Source organism: Abrus precatorius, unplaced genomic scaffold, assembly GCF_003935025.1.
Source record: "Abrus precatorius isolate BTA unplaced genomic scaffold, Abrus_2018 Scaffold11, whole genome shotgun sequence".
Taxonomy (NCBI): domain Eukaryota; kingdom Viridiplantae; phylum Streptophyta; class Magnoliopsida; order Fabales; family Fabaceae; genus Abrus; species Abrus precatorius.
The window spans coordinates 7,625,765-7,641,964 of record NW_020874303.1 but is presented as its reverse complement, the minus strand read 5'-3'; the positions used below and the strand labels follow the sequence as shown (position 1 = coordinate 7,641,964).

The 16,200-nt window shown below is 28.9% G+C and overlaps 2 protein-coding genes across 2 annotated transcripts; one reads left to right on the top strand and one right to left on the bottom strand.

Annotated features, from left to right (window-relative positions):
• The first annotated feature begins 6,837 nt into the window (after positions 1–6,837).
• LOC113855256 (putative rRNA methylase YtqB) lies at positions 6,838–11,062 on the top strand. The gene is made up of 6 exons (XM_027486815.1): positions 6,838–7,065; positions 7,175–7,238; positions 8,601–8,793; positions 9,067–9,140; positions 10,309–10,464; positions 10,768–11,062. Exons 1-6 carry the CDS (start codon positions 6,870–6,872, stop codon positions 10,889–10,891), a joined length of 807 nt encoding a protein of 268 aa, XP_027342616.1. The 5' UTR covers positions 6,838–6,869; the 3' UTR covers positions 10,892–11,062.
• A 928-nt stretch (positions 11,063–11,990) lies between these two features.
• On the bottom strand, positions 11,991–13,634 carry LOC113855564 (transcription factor bHLH52-like). Its single transcript, XM_027487202.1, has 2 exons — positions 12,999–13,634; positions 11,991–12,206 (listed from the first exon to the last, which is right to left on the bottom strand). The coding sequence occupies exons 1-2, from the start codon at positions 13,632–13,634 to the stop codon at positions 11,991–11,993; spliced, it is 852 nt and encodes a 283-aa protein (XP_027343003.1).
• Between the last annotated feature and the right edge of the window lie 2,566 nt (positions 13,635–16,200).

The window sequence follows — 16,200 nt, the reverse complement described above, 5'->3', positions numbered from 1 at the left end:
GTGGTATACAACAATATATAATTTTTAGTTATTTCTGAAATATACTATGTTATTTGCTTGTGATAAAGTTTGTATTAGGCATTTATATGTTTAGTACATTCTTAATATGATTATAATAGTCGCAACATCTCATATAATTTTAATTTCTTTCTTTTCAATGGGAAGGGGCCGAAGCCTCCGAATGTATTATATTAACAGTGAATGTAATGGAAATGTCTAGTTTATAAATTTGAAATAACGATATAACAGTTTTTGGCTATTATAGGGGGCTAAACAGCCCAATAACGTATAACTGTTAACTTATACATACAGTTTATGGTGCATAAACAAGGGTACGGTATTTGTAAACGGTGTATTAATATAATTTTTAAATAATATAAATAAAGAATATAAGTGTTTGTAGATTAGTATATAAAAATTATCTTTAATAAATGAATTTAAAAAATCCATATCACACATTTCATAAGTAAAAATAAATGAATTTAATTAAATAGAGAAATAAAAATAAGAAATGTAAATTAACCTCTAAATTGGTTAAAGAAATTGTAATTAGTTTTTGAAGAAAAATATTTAATTAGTACTTAAAATATAATTAACTGCAACTTAAATTTATTATAGAGTAAATAACAATAGCATGTAGTTAGGTATGGCCTCCACTGATCTATGCGTTAGATGCAATGAATGAGAGGACATTATACATTGTCTTAGAGACTGTATATATGCAACTGTCCCTGTGATTAGATGAAAGCTTTCTCTAATGGTAATGAAGCTGTGTTTTTGGCAAGTATCTGGCAAATTTGGAAAGAGAGGAAGGCTCACTGATTTTAGGAGATGATTCGAAATATGTCAAACTCCTTTTGTTTATTCGAAATATGGCAAATCAGACTTTTACAGCACTGATTTCTATGAAGTGTTGCTAAAAACATAAAAGTTAAGTTCTTACTTCTTACCACCGTATCATGCATTGGCCTCTCTTGGGTAGTGGGAATTAAGCCACATTATGTATTAGGTTTAATTTGATCGAGCAAGAACTGTATCAAGAACATCCACACTATACTGGTTAATGACTAGAGGATTGACATTGCTCGTTCGAATTCTTGTAGAAAAAGCAAACCACTAGCTGATCGACTAGCTACTTTGCAAAATTTAGAACATCCAAGCGTAGTCTCCGAATTATGTCCCTCTCATTAATTATTGATTCCTTGACTCCAAACTAATGTATTATATCTAAGTTTTGGGTGAGAAAAATGTTAAATTACTTTTCCAATAATAAAGATTTTCTCTTTATGCTTTTTTCTCATGTAATAAAAAGAAAATGAGTACGTATAAATTGAATAATTAGTTATTAAATAATGTTCACGCCAACGAAGCAGGAAAAAAAAATGAGTGATGATGCGCGTATGCATAATCAAATATATTAACTATGCTAAAGTTCATAAGATGAGAGTACATCTGATTGAAAATGTGGGTTTCAGATTATATGAAAAATGTGATTTTATATATCAGTGGATGAGCTAGTACTGATGTGCTTGGTTTCTAATAGTACTGTTTGGTTTCTAATGAAAGTAAAGTTAAACAAGTTTGTGGTTTCATCCAGAAAACTATCAAGGAACAAGGAACGTTCACGGCACTAATTGCGATTATGGTGTAGACTCTATGCATTGATATATGTCAAAATTAAGGGTAAAAACTTAATTATCTTCAACACACTACTTGTTCAACAGATTAAGTAGCAAAATGCACGAAATCTTTTTGGAAAAAAGTAATAACAATAATTCTTGTCATGCCTGCTAATAATCCAATAAACAAATTAATATATACTTTGAAAATTGAATTTATGTCTTTGGAAATTTGCCATAGATTCATTTTCAAGTGGAGAGTATGATCTCGAAGAAAAAAGGTTTCTTTTGCGATTATGATATAGACTCTAGACATTAACTCGTGTTAAAAGGGTAAACTTAATTATCTTTTAAACTACTTATTGAAAAGATTAACTAGCAAAATCATTTTTGAAAAAAAATAATAACAATATAATTCTTGTCAAGCATGCTCATAATCAAATAACCAAATTAATATACTTTGAATTGAAAATAAAATTTGTGATCGATTGTTGAATAGGTGTACTTCTAACAGGTGGTCAAAGCATCAAGTAAAACAACTCACACTCACAGGATGTTAACTACAGATCCTACAAGTTCGCAGCAAAGAAAACAAGTCAAGCCCTGCAGTTCTAAAAGAAGTTAGATAGAAAGAAGGGTAAGTTGATGTACCATAAATTCAAGTGTGAAAAATTATGATTATTTTTTATTATAATTACCAAAAATTTAATTTACATCTTTCGTATCTGAGAAAAAAACAAAAAATGTTTTTCCTTACACCTTTCAAGGTGTATACATAACACCCGATAAACAGTGATAAATATAATAAATGGTTTAATTTAACATTATAAAGGTAAATACAAATAAGGAACGTCAAGTGAATGGTTAGTAATATCTGTAAATTAGAATTGGTGATGAATTGAGAAAAAAAAAACTTAAGATTAATATAAAAATTGGGGTGTGGAAATATTAAAATTGAAAAAAAAAAGTTGTATAACAATTCTTAGGAAACAAAAGTCAATTATGAAATGTGTTGACAAAAGTTTTTTTTTTTCAACACTTATTACTGACAATATATATCACAGGCCTTTTGGATTTTTTTTTTTCAATTAACTCGTGGATTTTCATGTACATTTTATGAATTTTATGTATTTTCTTAAAATTTTAATGTATAAATTTCACCGTAAAAAGTCAGCTTTTGGCAGTTAAAATCAACGTGAAGCTGGAACTGTGACGATAATACGATAGAGTGCATCTAGATGGGAAATTTAAACTGAAGAATTTTTCAAGGAATTTATAAATTTTATACATTAAAATATTTTGTTTGAATATTTAATTTAAAAATTTAAAATTTTAAGAATTTTAATAAAACTTTATATTAAACTAAAATTATAGAATTTTAAATTCCAACAAGATAGTAAGAATTTGGAATTCTTCTACTCATGATCACTCCCATCTTTCTCCTCGTCATGTCTCACCAAATTGGGTCTTGTTATACATGACTTCCTCTTTAACATATTGTTTCAATCATGATTTAGGTTTTTTCTTGTTCTATTTCTTATGTACGATTTCAATTAAAAGAAAATGTTAGCAACAATTCTTCAAAGTTGAGTTTAAGCATTGAAGAAATATAATATTTATCTTTTTAAATAATATTTATCACATTTTTATAATTTTAATGTAGTGAATGTTCTTTATTAATAAAAAGATTTTTAGTCACTCACATCTTGTAATGTATTTACTTCCTCACAAAAATATGTTAGTGTTAGTTAGGATGATGAAAAAATTTCTCCTTAATTAGAAAAAGATTGAATGATGTATTGTATCTGTAAAAGTAAATACAACAACGGTAAGATGGTTACTCTTGGATGTTAGGAAACTAAGTGAGTGGTTAAATTGGGAACAATGAGTCTTGGAACTCTATTCATCATAAATAATTAAATAATAACATTTTTATCTCTTATATATTTTCTATTTTATTTTACATACATGTATTTTAAAAATATATTTCAATTAAAAAAATACTTTTAACCATCCCTTCTAACAGTTTAAGAAATATTTTCTTTCTAGACATCTATGCTTTGTTAAAATTGGCTATGATAAAAAAAATGTTTCAAAACATTTCTCTTTTAAACTAAATCAATCACGTTGTAAATATCTATGAAAATAAAAAAAATATTAAATATTTTAATTAAATAATTTAAAATGTTTTTTATAACAATAAATTTTAATGTTATTAATATATTTTTATAAAAATTATTTATTAATTTATTAACTAATCGATAAAAAAGCATTAAAAATATTAATAATACCCTCCTATGTTGTGTACTTTGAATTTAATGTTACTTAGCCAGTTTCATTCAAGAAATTATTTTTATTTTTTAACTATAAAATTTAATTTTATTTAAAAAATTATATAAAAATAGTAAAATCAAAATGAGACAATTATTGTTTTTAGACAAATTCTGAAAAAATGAAAGTAAATAAAAATGGCAAGTTTACATTGGTTTAAATATATTTTGATTCCTGTATTTTAATAACTTTTTTTCTAATTCCTCTAAATAATTTTTATTTCAGCATCTATAATTTTTCAAATTCTTATGTTTAATCTCTGTTACTATATAATGTGGTTCAACAATAAAAGAATTATATGTAATAACTTTTTAATACACCATAAAAATAAAAATTTACAGAAATATAAAAAATATGTTTTGAAAGATGAAAATAAAAAAATTATCAAAATATATAGATAAAAATATATTTACATTTTTATAATAAAACTAAAGGAATACTCTTTTATTCATGTTAGATTCATTCCTATCTTAACTCACAACAAAAGTTAGATTTATTAATTTAAATTTAGGATATAAAAGTTATAATTACATTAATATGTCATTTTTAGTAATTTTATGAAAGTATGGGTTTTGAAAAATTGCTGGTGGCGATTTTTGGAAAGTCTATAATATTTAATTATGCTATTTACCATGAATAGTAAAGTTGAAGCTTTCACGAGAACGTGGTTTTCAGAAAAACCACCCATGGTGAGTTTTGAGATATTTGTTATGTTCGATCTTACTATTTGCTATGAACAATGAAGCGAGAATGTTAAATAGGAATCTTGCATAATAAAAAATTAAGTAATGACAATTTTTGGAGAAATTTCTATCATTGTCACCTGAGATAGAGGGAAGAAGAAGTTTTTTAGAAAGTGAAACTTGCCATTGGCGATTTTAGAGCTATATAATGACCCTTTCAGCTATAAACTCATGTACGGAGAGAACGTAGAAGAGAGAAGATGGAACTTGTTAAGAAGAAGAAGAGTGAAAATAAAAGAAAAAAAGAGTAAAAAAAATAGAAAAATTCATAAAAATATTTAGTTTAAATATTTTAAGAATATATTGATTAACAAATTTCTTCAATATGATTCGTGATACATTATGGATTCACAGAAGTACATCTCGAAATTAGTACGAGCTCAAAATGTAAGTAATTTTTATGATTTATGTTATTTAAAATATAATTTTGTAATAAACCTGAGATATATGACATTTTACAGAATGTTGGACTTTATCGTTTTGCACAAATATGTCAAATGCATGCATATAAATGGTGGGCTTGTAAATACACTTGTTAAACGTTGGAGACTAGGAACACATACATTATATCTTCCTTGTGAAAAATACACAGTAACATTAGAAGATATTGCTATATTGCTTAGATTGTAAATCAATGGCTATTTGTTAGTGGTTCTACTAATCCGAATACTATAGCATTGTAAGATATGTTTGAACAGTTACTAGGTAGTTGGCCTAAATCTAACGATATTGAAGGTTCATAAATAAGATTAAAGTAGATCACACAACATTTTGGTTGGCTTCCTACTAATTTTGACCATAGGATAACAAAACATGCTCGTGGATACGTACTTTCTTTGTTAAAACATGTTCTAATACCAAAAAAATGCTAAAGAAATTTGTTGATGCCTAATACGGGTGCATGTATGGGCATGGCACCACCTCATGTGGTTTGCTCCAATACCTAGTAAACTAATAATATTTCTACTTGTACTTAGGTATGAGCATGGCATCAGCTCCTGTGGTTTGCTCTAATACCTAGTGAACAAATAATATTTTCACTTGTACTTAGATAATGACACATTTAATATCCAACTAACACTCTGTATTACCTTGGAAATGTTAGAGTGACATTAGATAAAATGGGATTTCATGAGGTACTAGTTAATTTAGGAACTTGCATAGCATTAAGATCTAAAGCATGCATGAATTATGGAACTCTAGACATATGTTGGCCAATCACTCGGTTTGATAAATGAGAGTCCTCATCATTTGCATCATCATTCAAATTATCGTCATCACGTTCATAATCTCTTTCAAAGTCATCATTGTCGCTTTTGGCATCGTTTTGTTCCTATTTGACATCTTTGTTAGGAACGACATTCGCATGTGCACCAATTGTAATTTGTTTAAAAAAAATACAACTTAACTGAAGGGTTTTAGTTATGACACTTGTAATAAATCTAAAATATTTGTTGAATATCATCATCATTGCTTATTATTATTACTTGGTATTGTATGAAACCTCAAAAAATAGAAATTGGACACATGTAAATTATACTTTCAACTGTTTTTTGAGTCTTCACTTTAATATATTGATAAAGCTTTCAAATGATATATTGTAAGAAATATATATATAAGTTAGCTTCTCAAACGTAAATTTCATATCTTCACTTGTATTTGAAACAATCTTATTGATAAAGTAAACTATTGTATTTGTAAATTTTTTTTACTATAAAATATGAGAAAGGAAGATTTAAAAATGTTGAATAAAAGACTTTTAAAATATAATTCGCTACAAATTTAATGGTGATTTTTTTTAAGTTGCCAATAACACTTTTTGAATGTATAAAAACATTTTTTCTCTAAAATTCCAAACGGCAATTTTTAACTACATAATTTTTTTTTTCTAAAAGTTGTCAGTGGCATTTTTTTTTCTTTGAACAAAATTTTTCATCCTTTAAAAATCACTGTAGTAATTTTTTTAAATCTCATATATATGTAATATTGATTAAAAATTTATATTTATTTCATGGTAAAAATGCCATATTTAAAAAATAACCCACGATTTTTTGAAATCCCATATATATGTATTAATGATTAAGAATTCATATTCTGATACTTTCATGGTAAAAATGCCATATTTAAAAAAATAAAGTGTTTGTTGTATTCATTTTACAGCGAGTGTTAAACGCTGATGTTGTCTCTGAGAATTTGGTTTTCTCCTTTTACAACTCGTAATGCCCTCTCATGTTCTTCGCGGACACTCTTGTCGCTGGTTCCTTCTCAAAGACTCACCACACTCAATCTCTCTTGCAAGCAAAATGGGGTTTCTTCGGTGGCCAACAACCTTCAATCTTCTTCTTCCTTCCCCAAAGATTCTTCCTTTCCAGGTACCCATTTGGCCATTTCCATTATGTTAGCCTCAAAATGTTGTCTTTGTGACACTGACAAAAACCCTTATGCATGATCTCCACAAATTCCCTTAACATGCTTTTTCAGGATTGGAGGATGCTTTGGTGAGCTATCTCTTTGGGAAGAAAAGGGCAACAGATGTTGCTCACATGTATGTGCTCATTGAACTGCTTTATCATGTTTCTGTTTTCAAAATTTTCCTTGCTTTTACATTTTTCAGGTTTGTATTTAGGGTCAATTGTTGTCCAGGACTTATGTTCCTTAAACCTCGTGCCTCAATGTTCTGCTTATTGATTTATTACCTTTAACTTTTCAATTTTGAGTTGTTTTTGTTTTCCAAACAAAGGGGCAGTCAAATTTTCTAACTTGTGTACATGCTGTCATTTTCTCTCACAGCCATGGCTGAAAAAAGTGGGAGCTGCCGAAATGAAATTGCTAAGATGGATGAATGGTCACCTGAGAAAAAGATAAGATAATAAATGATTATATACACCAGAATATTGAAGTAGCATATATAGTAAAAAAAGAGGACAGAAAATTGATTAAGTTGGTTTGAACACATACAAAGGCCACCGGAGAAACTCGTGAGAGAGTAGATGGTATGACTTTTAGTTTGATGAAAAAGGATAGAGGAAGACTCCAAGAACTTCAGAAGAAATTATTAAAAGAGATCTAGTGATAAATAATACATCAGATAATTTGGTTTTTGATAAAATTCAATGACATTGTATGATTCATGTAACTGATCTCACTTAGCGGGATAAGGATTGATTGATTGTTGTTATAACCATAGCTGAACAGAAAAACTAATCTAAAACTATTTTTTCAGCTTTATTTGTAGTCACATAATTATCTAGAGTCTTAAATAATTTTTAGTCCTTATATTTTTGTGACAATTTGATAGTAGTCCTTTAAAAATTATTCTTTTGGTTTTTGTCCCTCATTTTTTTTTTAATTCAACATTTTTAGAACTAAGTGATGATGTGGCACAAGAAAAAATTGACACATGGCAACTTCTTAGTTAGCCATGTCATTACTAGGGATCAAAAGTGTCAAATTTAGAAAAATCAGAGATTAAAACTAAAAGAAAATATGATACTAGAAAAGTACATCATATGACTGATTATTTACATGAGTGTTGCACTTGGAATTGATCACAATCTGTCAATCTCGTGCTGTATTTGTATCATAGACACAGCATGCTAGCAATTTTATGTTTTATGTAGTTGTAAATCCTAATAATAATGTAGTGAAATTATCTTTGTTCTATAATTTTTAGAGGGCTTCTGTATATATCTATTTAACCAGCCTTGCTTATAAAAGAAGATTGGGTTGAGTTAAAAGTAAACGTGTCCCAAGTTTGTTGCAGAACTCTATTTGGCATGTCTGCTGCTTATAACTTTATGGCAAATATTTTGTTACTTCCACTTTTTATCATTCTCATATTTATCTATATGCCTTGATATGATAGTGCATTTACCTTGATAAAAGCTATATTGCTCGTTCCTACCAGGGTATGGAAACATATTATCCAGAAAGGAGATACAGTCATTGATGCTACATGTGGCAATGGTTTTGACACTTTAGCAATGCTTAATTTGGTTGCTGATGATTCTCATAATGGTTATGTATATGCATTAGACATTCAGAAAGATGCTTTAGATAATACTTCATGCTTGCTGGAAGAATCGCTTAATTCCAATGGGGTGAGGACTATATATGAGCAAATAGTTTCAACTTTGAATTGGTGAAGAAAATTGTATATAATTGTCTTTGTTATATAGCCATAGATAAATTTACTCTGGTAACACTTTATCCTGCTATGAATAACAAAGTCTTAATTTTACTTTCTATTCAGCAGTGTAAAAGTGCAGTATGTATTGTTAGCACTTAAGCTGGCCTTCAGCCTTTTAGTTTTGATATAGTTAATTAGATGACATAGTAAAATGTCACCAACAATGATTTCAAAATATTTGCAGAAACAACAAGTCAAGCTCTTCAATACCTGCCATAGTAAAATGGAGGAAGTTGTTCCACAGAATTCCTCGGTTAGGTACTCATTTCACTTTCCCTTAACTTACTTTATTCCTCTGGTCCTGCGTCATTTTTAGAAGCTAATGGTAATAAATAACTTGTATAGTTAATTTCAATGTACAGACTGAACTGAAAGGAAATATTATACATTATTCATATAGTGATTTTTTTTAAAAGCGAACTATGGTTTGAGCCTTGATCTCATCTGCATGAATCTTGACCATGGATAGATGGGTATGTCTTAAAATTTGCAAACAATGAATTATATATAGATTTTCACATCATACCATTCCACATGCATGTTCAGGCTCTTAAAAGATGCTTATAATAGATTTGGGTTGTTTAAGCTGACGTTTGATACTGTCCAGAGGAAGCTACTGTGTCAAGCAATGATCTTCATCTTTACAAAATTGTCAGCAGTTTCTTCTCAAATGTTAGAATTGTGAAGCCTAAGGACCATCTAATTTAACTAAAATCTTATTCATAGTTTTTCAGAAATAACCACTATAGATCTCATTCTATCTGATATTTTCTAATGCCCAACCCAAGTAATGTACTTTTGTTGCTTTAAGTATTCCAATCCGCAGCAATGAATGAGAGAGAGAGGTAAAATGAATTAAACTGGGATACATTTTTTTCAGTCGCTGATAAATGCTTCACTAACTGAAAGTAAAAGGCAAAAGTCATTTTAAATCTGGAAAAGGTTTACTGCAGTGGTTATACTAAATATTGTTATGAAATAACTCTGCCAACAATGACTTTCTAATCTTGATGGTGGGAAGTTGATGGTGGGAAGTTGAGACAGAGGAAGTAATGATTTGTTTTAGACCAAAAGATCAGAAGGAAAGATATGGGAACCATTTTGAATTCCAATCACATGGAAGTAAAGCTATTATCTATATATTGGAGAAAATATGTGAATGAACATGTTTAAATAATGAACCAAAATATGACTTATATTATTGTTGACTTGTGATTGACTTATACAAATTACCAAAACATGTTTCAAAGAATAAGACAGTCTAAGAATTGTACATTATATTATTCTTTTTTATGTTTTCTTGAATCATGAGAAGAACTATTAGCTTCACACACACACAAATATATTATTAAACACCATGATGAATTACTATGGATGCAGTTTTCTGAACATCTAAGGCTTAGCACTATCTTAACGTGTTGCATAGGCTTGTTGCATTCAACTTAGGTTATCTTCCTGGCGGTGACAAAGAGATAATAACAAAATCAGAAACAACATTACTGGCACTCGAAGCTGCAGAGAGAATTCTAATGCCAGGAGGGCTTATCAGCATAATCGTTTATGTGGGGCACCCTGGTGGACGGTGATCTTTCTGTCTCTGTAATTTGTGCCAATAATATATCTTTGATTGCCAAATATGTTAATTTTCCATTGATGTTTTGAATTTACATATGACTTTTGAAGCTTATCTAGCTTCATCACCTTTATATATATTGAAATAACTTTTCTGTTTCATCAACATTTCAGTTTTAATAATGATTTTATTCTATGATAAAGGGAAATACTCACTAAACAATAATGTTAGGGAACATTATATGGTTAATTTGATACACTACTCTAATAAGGGAAAATACTTCCTAAACATATTGTTTTGCCTTCTTTCCAGAGAAGAGTTGGAAGCTGTTGAATCTTTTGCTGCTAGATTGTGTGTTGAGAATTGGATCTGCTGCAAGCTCCACATGTTAAACCGGCCATGTGCTCCAATACCAATTTTCATACTCCGAAGATAATGTGAATAAAAAATCTGCTTTGATTTTTTGTTGCAATATTATTAACTTTCCTTGTCCTTATAAGACAATAAATTTTGATTTATTTTTTGTTAGATTCATTCCAACCAAAATGAATCTTACACCTCTTTTTATTAGGGCCTCCGCTTATAGAACATTCTTGCTTCTGATTTTATTCTGGCGTGAATATCATACTTGTGTTTAAATTAGCGTTGAAAGATCTTAAACTTATGTTTGAAAATGTAAGTGTGGTTTAGAATTTATACTAATATATGTTTGGTAATTTTATGTCAACATTTATTTTGCCACTAAATTTAATGTTGAGCTAACTTGATAAACTGTAATTTTTGCATTTAATTGGTAATTTTATATTGAATTTTATTTACAAGCTTACTTTTAACTATAGATTACTTCATATCAAATAATGTCCATTCCAACACACTTTATACTTTTTTCTTTTCATTTGTTGTATAATAGTTAAAATTGAGATATTAGCAAGGTGGTTGGACAAGAAGCTGGCTGAAGAAAATCTGTTATACAGATTATTGAACTAAAACTCTAATTTTGATTTGAAAATTAGTATATTTTTTTTCCTATATAAATTTTTCTGCATAAATTTAATTTACTATTCTAGTGAGAAGTAGAAAGCTCTTTCTTGCAGAAGAAAAACGTCAATATAGTAATGATTATACTTAAGTTATTCACATGTCTTTAATGTCTCTGGGTATCGGTTGAAGGTAGAAAAATATTTATTATTTTCAAGGCAATGCAAATTCTTAAAATCAATTTTATCTGGATTTTTCTTAAAGCCTACAATGATGTCGCGTTATTTTTATCTTATCGAACTTTTGATCAAAAATGGCACCTTACCTAATTTACTGTTCCAAAGGAGATTAAACCATTAGATGATAAAGAAATTTTCATTAAAACAAAAAAAAAAACTTGGTTTCTTCATTCATACAAAATGAACAAATTAAATTAAATCTAATATAAGGCTCATAAAAGGACGATAATATTTACAAAACAACATTGAGAGAAAATGAAAGTAAAACAGAAAAAAAGAAGAAGCAATCAACATATCAAAAAGACAATTTATTAAAAATTATTCTTGTTCTGCTTTCTTTTCAGTGTCTGGCCCAATCAACTCTTTAAGATCTTTAATAATGGTAGGTCCCCATTGAACATTGTTATAATTTGTCAAAGTTGTGACAAATTCTTTTGGAACTAAGCAACTTTCTTTTGAGTACAACTTCTCTTGAACAATGGGAGAAATAACCAGAGCATGTAACTTTTCAAGTGAAGGATCCGCGTCTTCTTCCTGAAACAGTATGAATTTGGCATAAAAGAAAGAAATTAAGATGAAAAATTCAAAGCATTAATTTGATTATTTCTAGTTAAACCCTAAATTATTTCCTCATTGAATTTTAGGGTGATAAATCATGATGACCTTCATCTAAAGTTCTCCAAATTCGGTCCAATAAAATACATAAACTAATTTTATAAACGAAATGAAATAAATTAAAAATGATAATATTAAAAGAAAAATGGAAAATCACATGCAAAGCAGTTACATTATTCTTCTTTTTTTTAATTTTATATTGCCCACGCATATTTTCAATGTCCTTATCTTTTTATCCATCTCCTTAAATCTCTCTCACTATCACATGCTAAATCTGTAACAATTCATAAATATTTTTCCTACAAAAAATAAAAAGAAGGAACAGCACTATATACGTAGGATTAAAGAGAAAAACAACTATTCATAAATTAGTAAATTACATATAATAACTAACCCAGCCATATATAATGACATGAATTTTGGACCTAATCAGACTCCAAATAAGTCTTAATTATAGCACATCAATACCTGCACGTAATTCTTGTTAATTTACTTAGGTTGGTTAACCCTTGTAGTGCACTTAATAAATTGGTGATAAAAAGAAAACACCTTACACTATAATTCTAAGCTCGTCTTCACACAAAGCAAAATGAGCAAACATATTTGGGGAGTTAAATTTATATATATAACTTAAAAACATTGAAATAAAAAAATTCACATAAAGTTGCAATGTTCTAAAACAGTTAAAATTAAAATGAAATTAACACTTACATTGACTGTCTTGATGAGTTGAAGCATGTCAACTTGTGCTTGAAGATACTTAACATACTTAGCAGCTGCATGAAGCATCTCAGCTGTGTTCATTTTTGGTCCATCAGGAATCAAGCTTCCAAGTTCATGTGTTTTCTCAGCGATCTTTCTTCTTCTTTCTCTCGCCGCTATGCTTTGTGCAGAGACAGTTCTGTCGTTACCTTTCTTCTCACACTGAAAATCCTCAAAAGTACATTGCTGTGGAACCTTAAACTCTGTCGCCATGGAGCAGAATACGGACTCTGGTGGCACTTGCTCTGGATCTTCTTGCAAAACACACAAATTATGATCTAAGAAATTGGAGGGTGCAAAGTCTTCTAGTGAAAAGTGCAAGGGCTGTTCTTGTTCCTCGTAGAAGCACTTTCGACGTTTTGGGCATGGGAGAAGTTGGTAATCTTCAGTTGGAAAAGTGTGATGAGTGAATGAAATGAAGGGGTCAGTGCATGGAAAAAGTTGATGAGAAGGGTGGAAAAAATCACAGGTTGGGTGAAAGTAGTTATCGTAAAGGTGAAAGCTTTCATCTGAATAAGGAAAATGATGGTTTGGTGGTGGTGCTGAATTGGGAACTTGAAGTGTGTCCCACGTGCTTAGTGTCATGGTTACAAATTAAAACCTGCAACATGAAAAAGAAGATGCGTTAAATAATATTAGTATGTATATGAATGTAATGGTTAAACTTAAAGCTCATGATAAGAGACTAGTTTTGTGCATGTGCATGTATAAGAAGACAAGACAAAACACAAGAATCTTTGACTTGTTGACCAAAATCTAGCTAGACAATTTTAGAGATATACCCGAGAGAGAAGAAGCTAAGAATATGAGATGTTGTGGATTTGAGGGTGAGAGAGAAGGAATAGCAAAAGACTGAACAAAGACCACAGAAGCTACGTAAACTCGGTGATAATTGGCTCTACACAGGTTCAGATATTTCAGAGCAAGTTTGAGGAAGTTACTCTTACTCAGCATTTTGTGGGTTCATATATTCTAGGGGAAGTTTTGAGGCAGTTATTCCATTTTCTTTTTATTTTTTTTATTTTTTTTATTCTTCGCCCCGAAATAAAGAAATAACTTTTTAATTTCCATGACACGTTTTAGAAAAACAATTTTTGTATGATTTCATCATTTCATGCATGAATTTTATAATTTTTTATAGAGCATATTTTTTATTTTTATAATATATATATATATATATATATATATATATATAATCTTGATTAATTAAAAATTTCCATTTAACTATATTTTTAAAATAGAATAATTTAATGAAAATTGATCAAGAGCCATTTTGTAATTGATCAAAATTAAAGACGTGTGATGGTTTCAAATCATATAATTTTATGTTCTCTTAGAATTAGTTTAACTTAAAAGTACTGTTTGGTAGGGAAAAATAAGTTATAAAATATACGAATAATTATTTTTTAATTTCCGTAAAATAATAAAAATTATCCTTTTACTTATTTAACTCCCACATAACCAATAACTTTTATAGATTTATATTGGTATAAATTTTTACTAAATAATAATTCTACTTGAAAAAAAAAAACTTATTTTCAGGAGGTGATAACTACCTCATACGTAGATATTTTAGAGGAGGTTTGGGAAGTTACTTTATTCAGTGGGTACGTTCGTATATTTTAGGGGAAGTTCTTTTTTTATTATTTTTAATTTCTACTACACATGTTTTAGAAAAACAATTTTTTTGTAATTTCATACATGAATTTTATAATTTTTTATGGAACATATCTTTTATTATATTTTTTTCTTTTTGTATTTGGTTTATATATTCAAAGTGAATTGCAAAATAATAATAATCATAATAAAAAAAATAGAACTTGATTTATTCATTGTTGAAAATTATGTGATTTTTTAGGCTTCACTAGCCTCGCACCTCAAATAGTAGATAAAGATATATCAAAATAACTTTTCCGTTTCTCATCTATGCCAGTTGGATTTATTGTGCATGATTATTCATTATATTTCCTTGAATATAATTTTTTACAATATTTCAGTTTTAATCATGTTCTTTACTATAATAAAAGGAATTAAATACTGCATAAACAATAATGTTAGGGAACATTATATGGTTAATTTGGTACACTGCTATAGTAAGGAAAATACTTAAACGACAGTGTTCTGGCTTCTGTCCAGGGAATAATTGCAAGCTGTTGAATCTTTTGCAGTTAGACTGTGTCTACTCCCCTCATAATTAAGCTCTTCTTACCTATCTCTTACTTTCTCAATCTTGAAGGCATCACCATTGGACAAGAACAGTGCAAACAGGTCAAACTGATTGCAACATAATCATAGATTCGGGGCAGTTATTGACATATCTTGAACAAAGCTTTTACATCAATATTTTTAAAAGAGAATAAGTTGATGAAAAAATTGAGATTATCATAAAAACACATCATGATTATTATAAAAACATGTCTTGATCCTATACATCCTTATAGTAATTCTATTTATTTATTTATTATTATTAAAACACATCATGATGAGTCAGGGATGCAGTTTCTTGAACATTTAAGGCTTAGCTCTATCATACGTGTTGCATATATAGGCTTGTTGCATTCAAGTTACGTTATTCCAGGCAGTGACAGAGATAATAACTCCATTTAGAACAATATTACTGGCAGTGGACGCGGTGATCTTTCTTATTCTCTACTTTGTTTCAATAGTATGTATAATTTTCTGAATTTCCAAATAAGTTAATTTTTCCTTAATGTTAATCTTTCCTTTATGTTCAAAAATAATTACAGAAAAGATCGTGAATTTGTTGTATAAATAGATTGTTTGTCACCATATATGGTGGAAGAAAGCAAGGAAAAATTTATCTGTACTATTTATCTTTTCCTAAAATTAAGAGGTTATTTAATTCCTTGGAGAGAAAGCAAGGAAATTTATAAAAAAAAATTAAAAAAAAAAAAAAAAAAAACAGTGACTAGAATAACTGCCCCAACACTTCCCTGAAATATCTGAACCCACAAAGATGTGTAGGAGGCAGTTAACTATATAGTTTTGGTAGCTTCCATTACATTCTTCGCTCAGCCTTTTCGATTCTCTCTCTCTAACTCTCAACTCTGTAACACTTTGTTCTCAGATTCTTGTTCCTGCACTGTTTCTCGATTATCTCTCTTGTTCTAACTAGATGTTAGTCTCTAAT

Coding starts and splice junctions, on each gene's coding strand:
- LOC113855256 (XM_027486815.1), top strand. CDS start 6,870: ATGTTGTCTCTGAGAATTTGGTTTTCTCCTTTTACAACTCGTAATGCC. Junction 7,066..7,174: donor CAAAGATTCTTCCTTTCCAG/GTACCCATTTGG, acceptor ATGCTTTTTCAG/GATTGGAGGATGCTTTGGTG. Junction 8,794..9,066: donor AATCGCTTAATTCCAATGGG/GTGAGGACTATA, acceptor AAATATTTGCAG/AAACAACAAGTCAAGCTCTT.
- LOC113855564 (XM_027487202.1), bottom strand. CDS start 13,634: ATGACACTAAGCACGTGGGACACACTTCAAGTTCCCAATTCAGCACCA. Junction 12,207..12,998: donor AACTCATCAAGACAGTCAAT/GTAAGTGTTAAT, acceptor ATACTGTTTCAG/GAAGAAGACGCGGATCCTTC.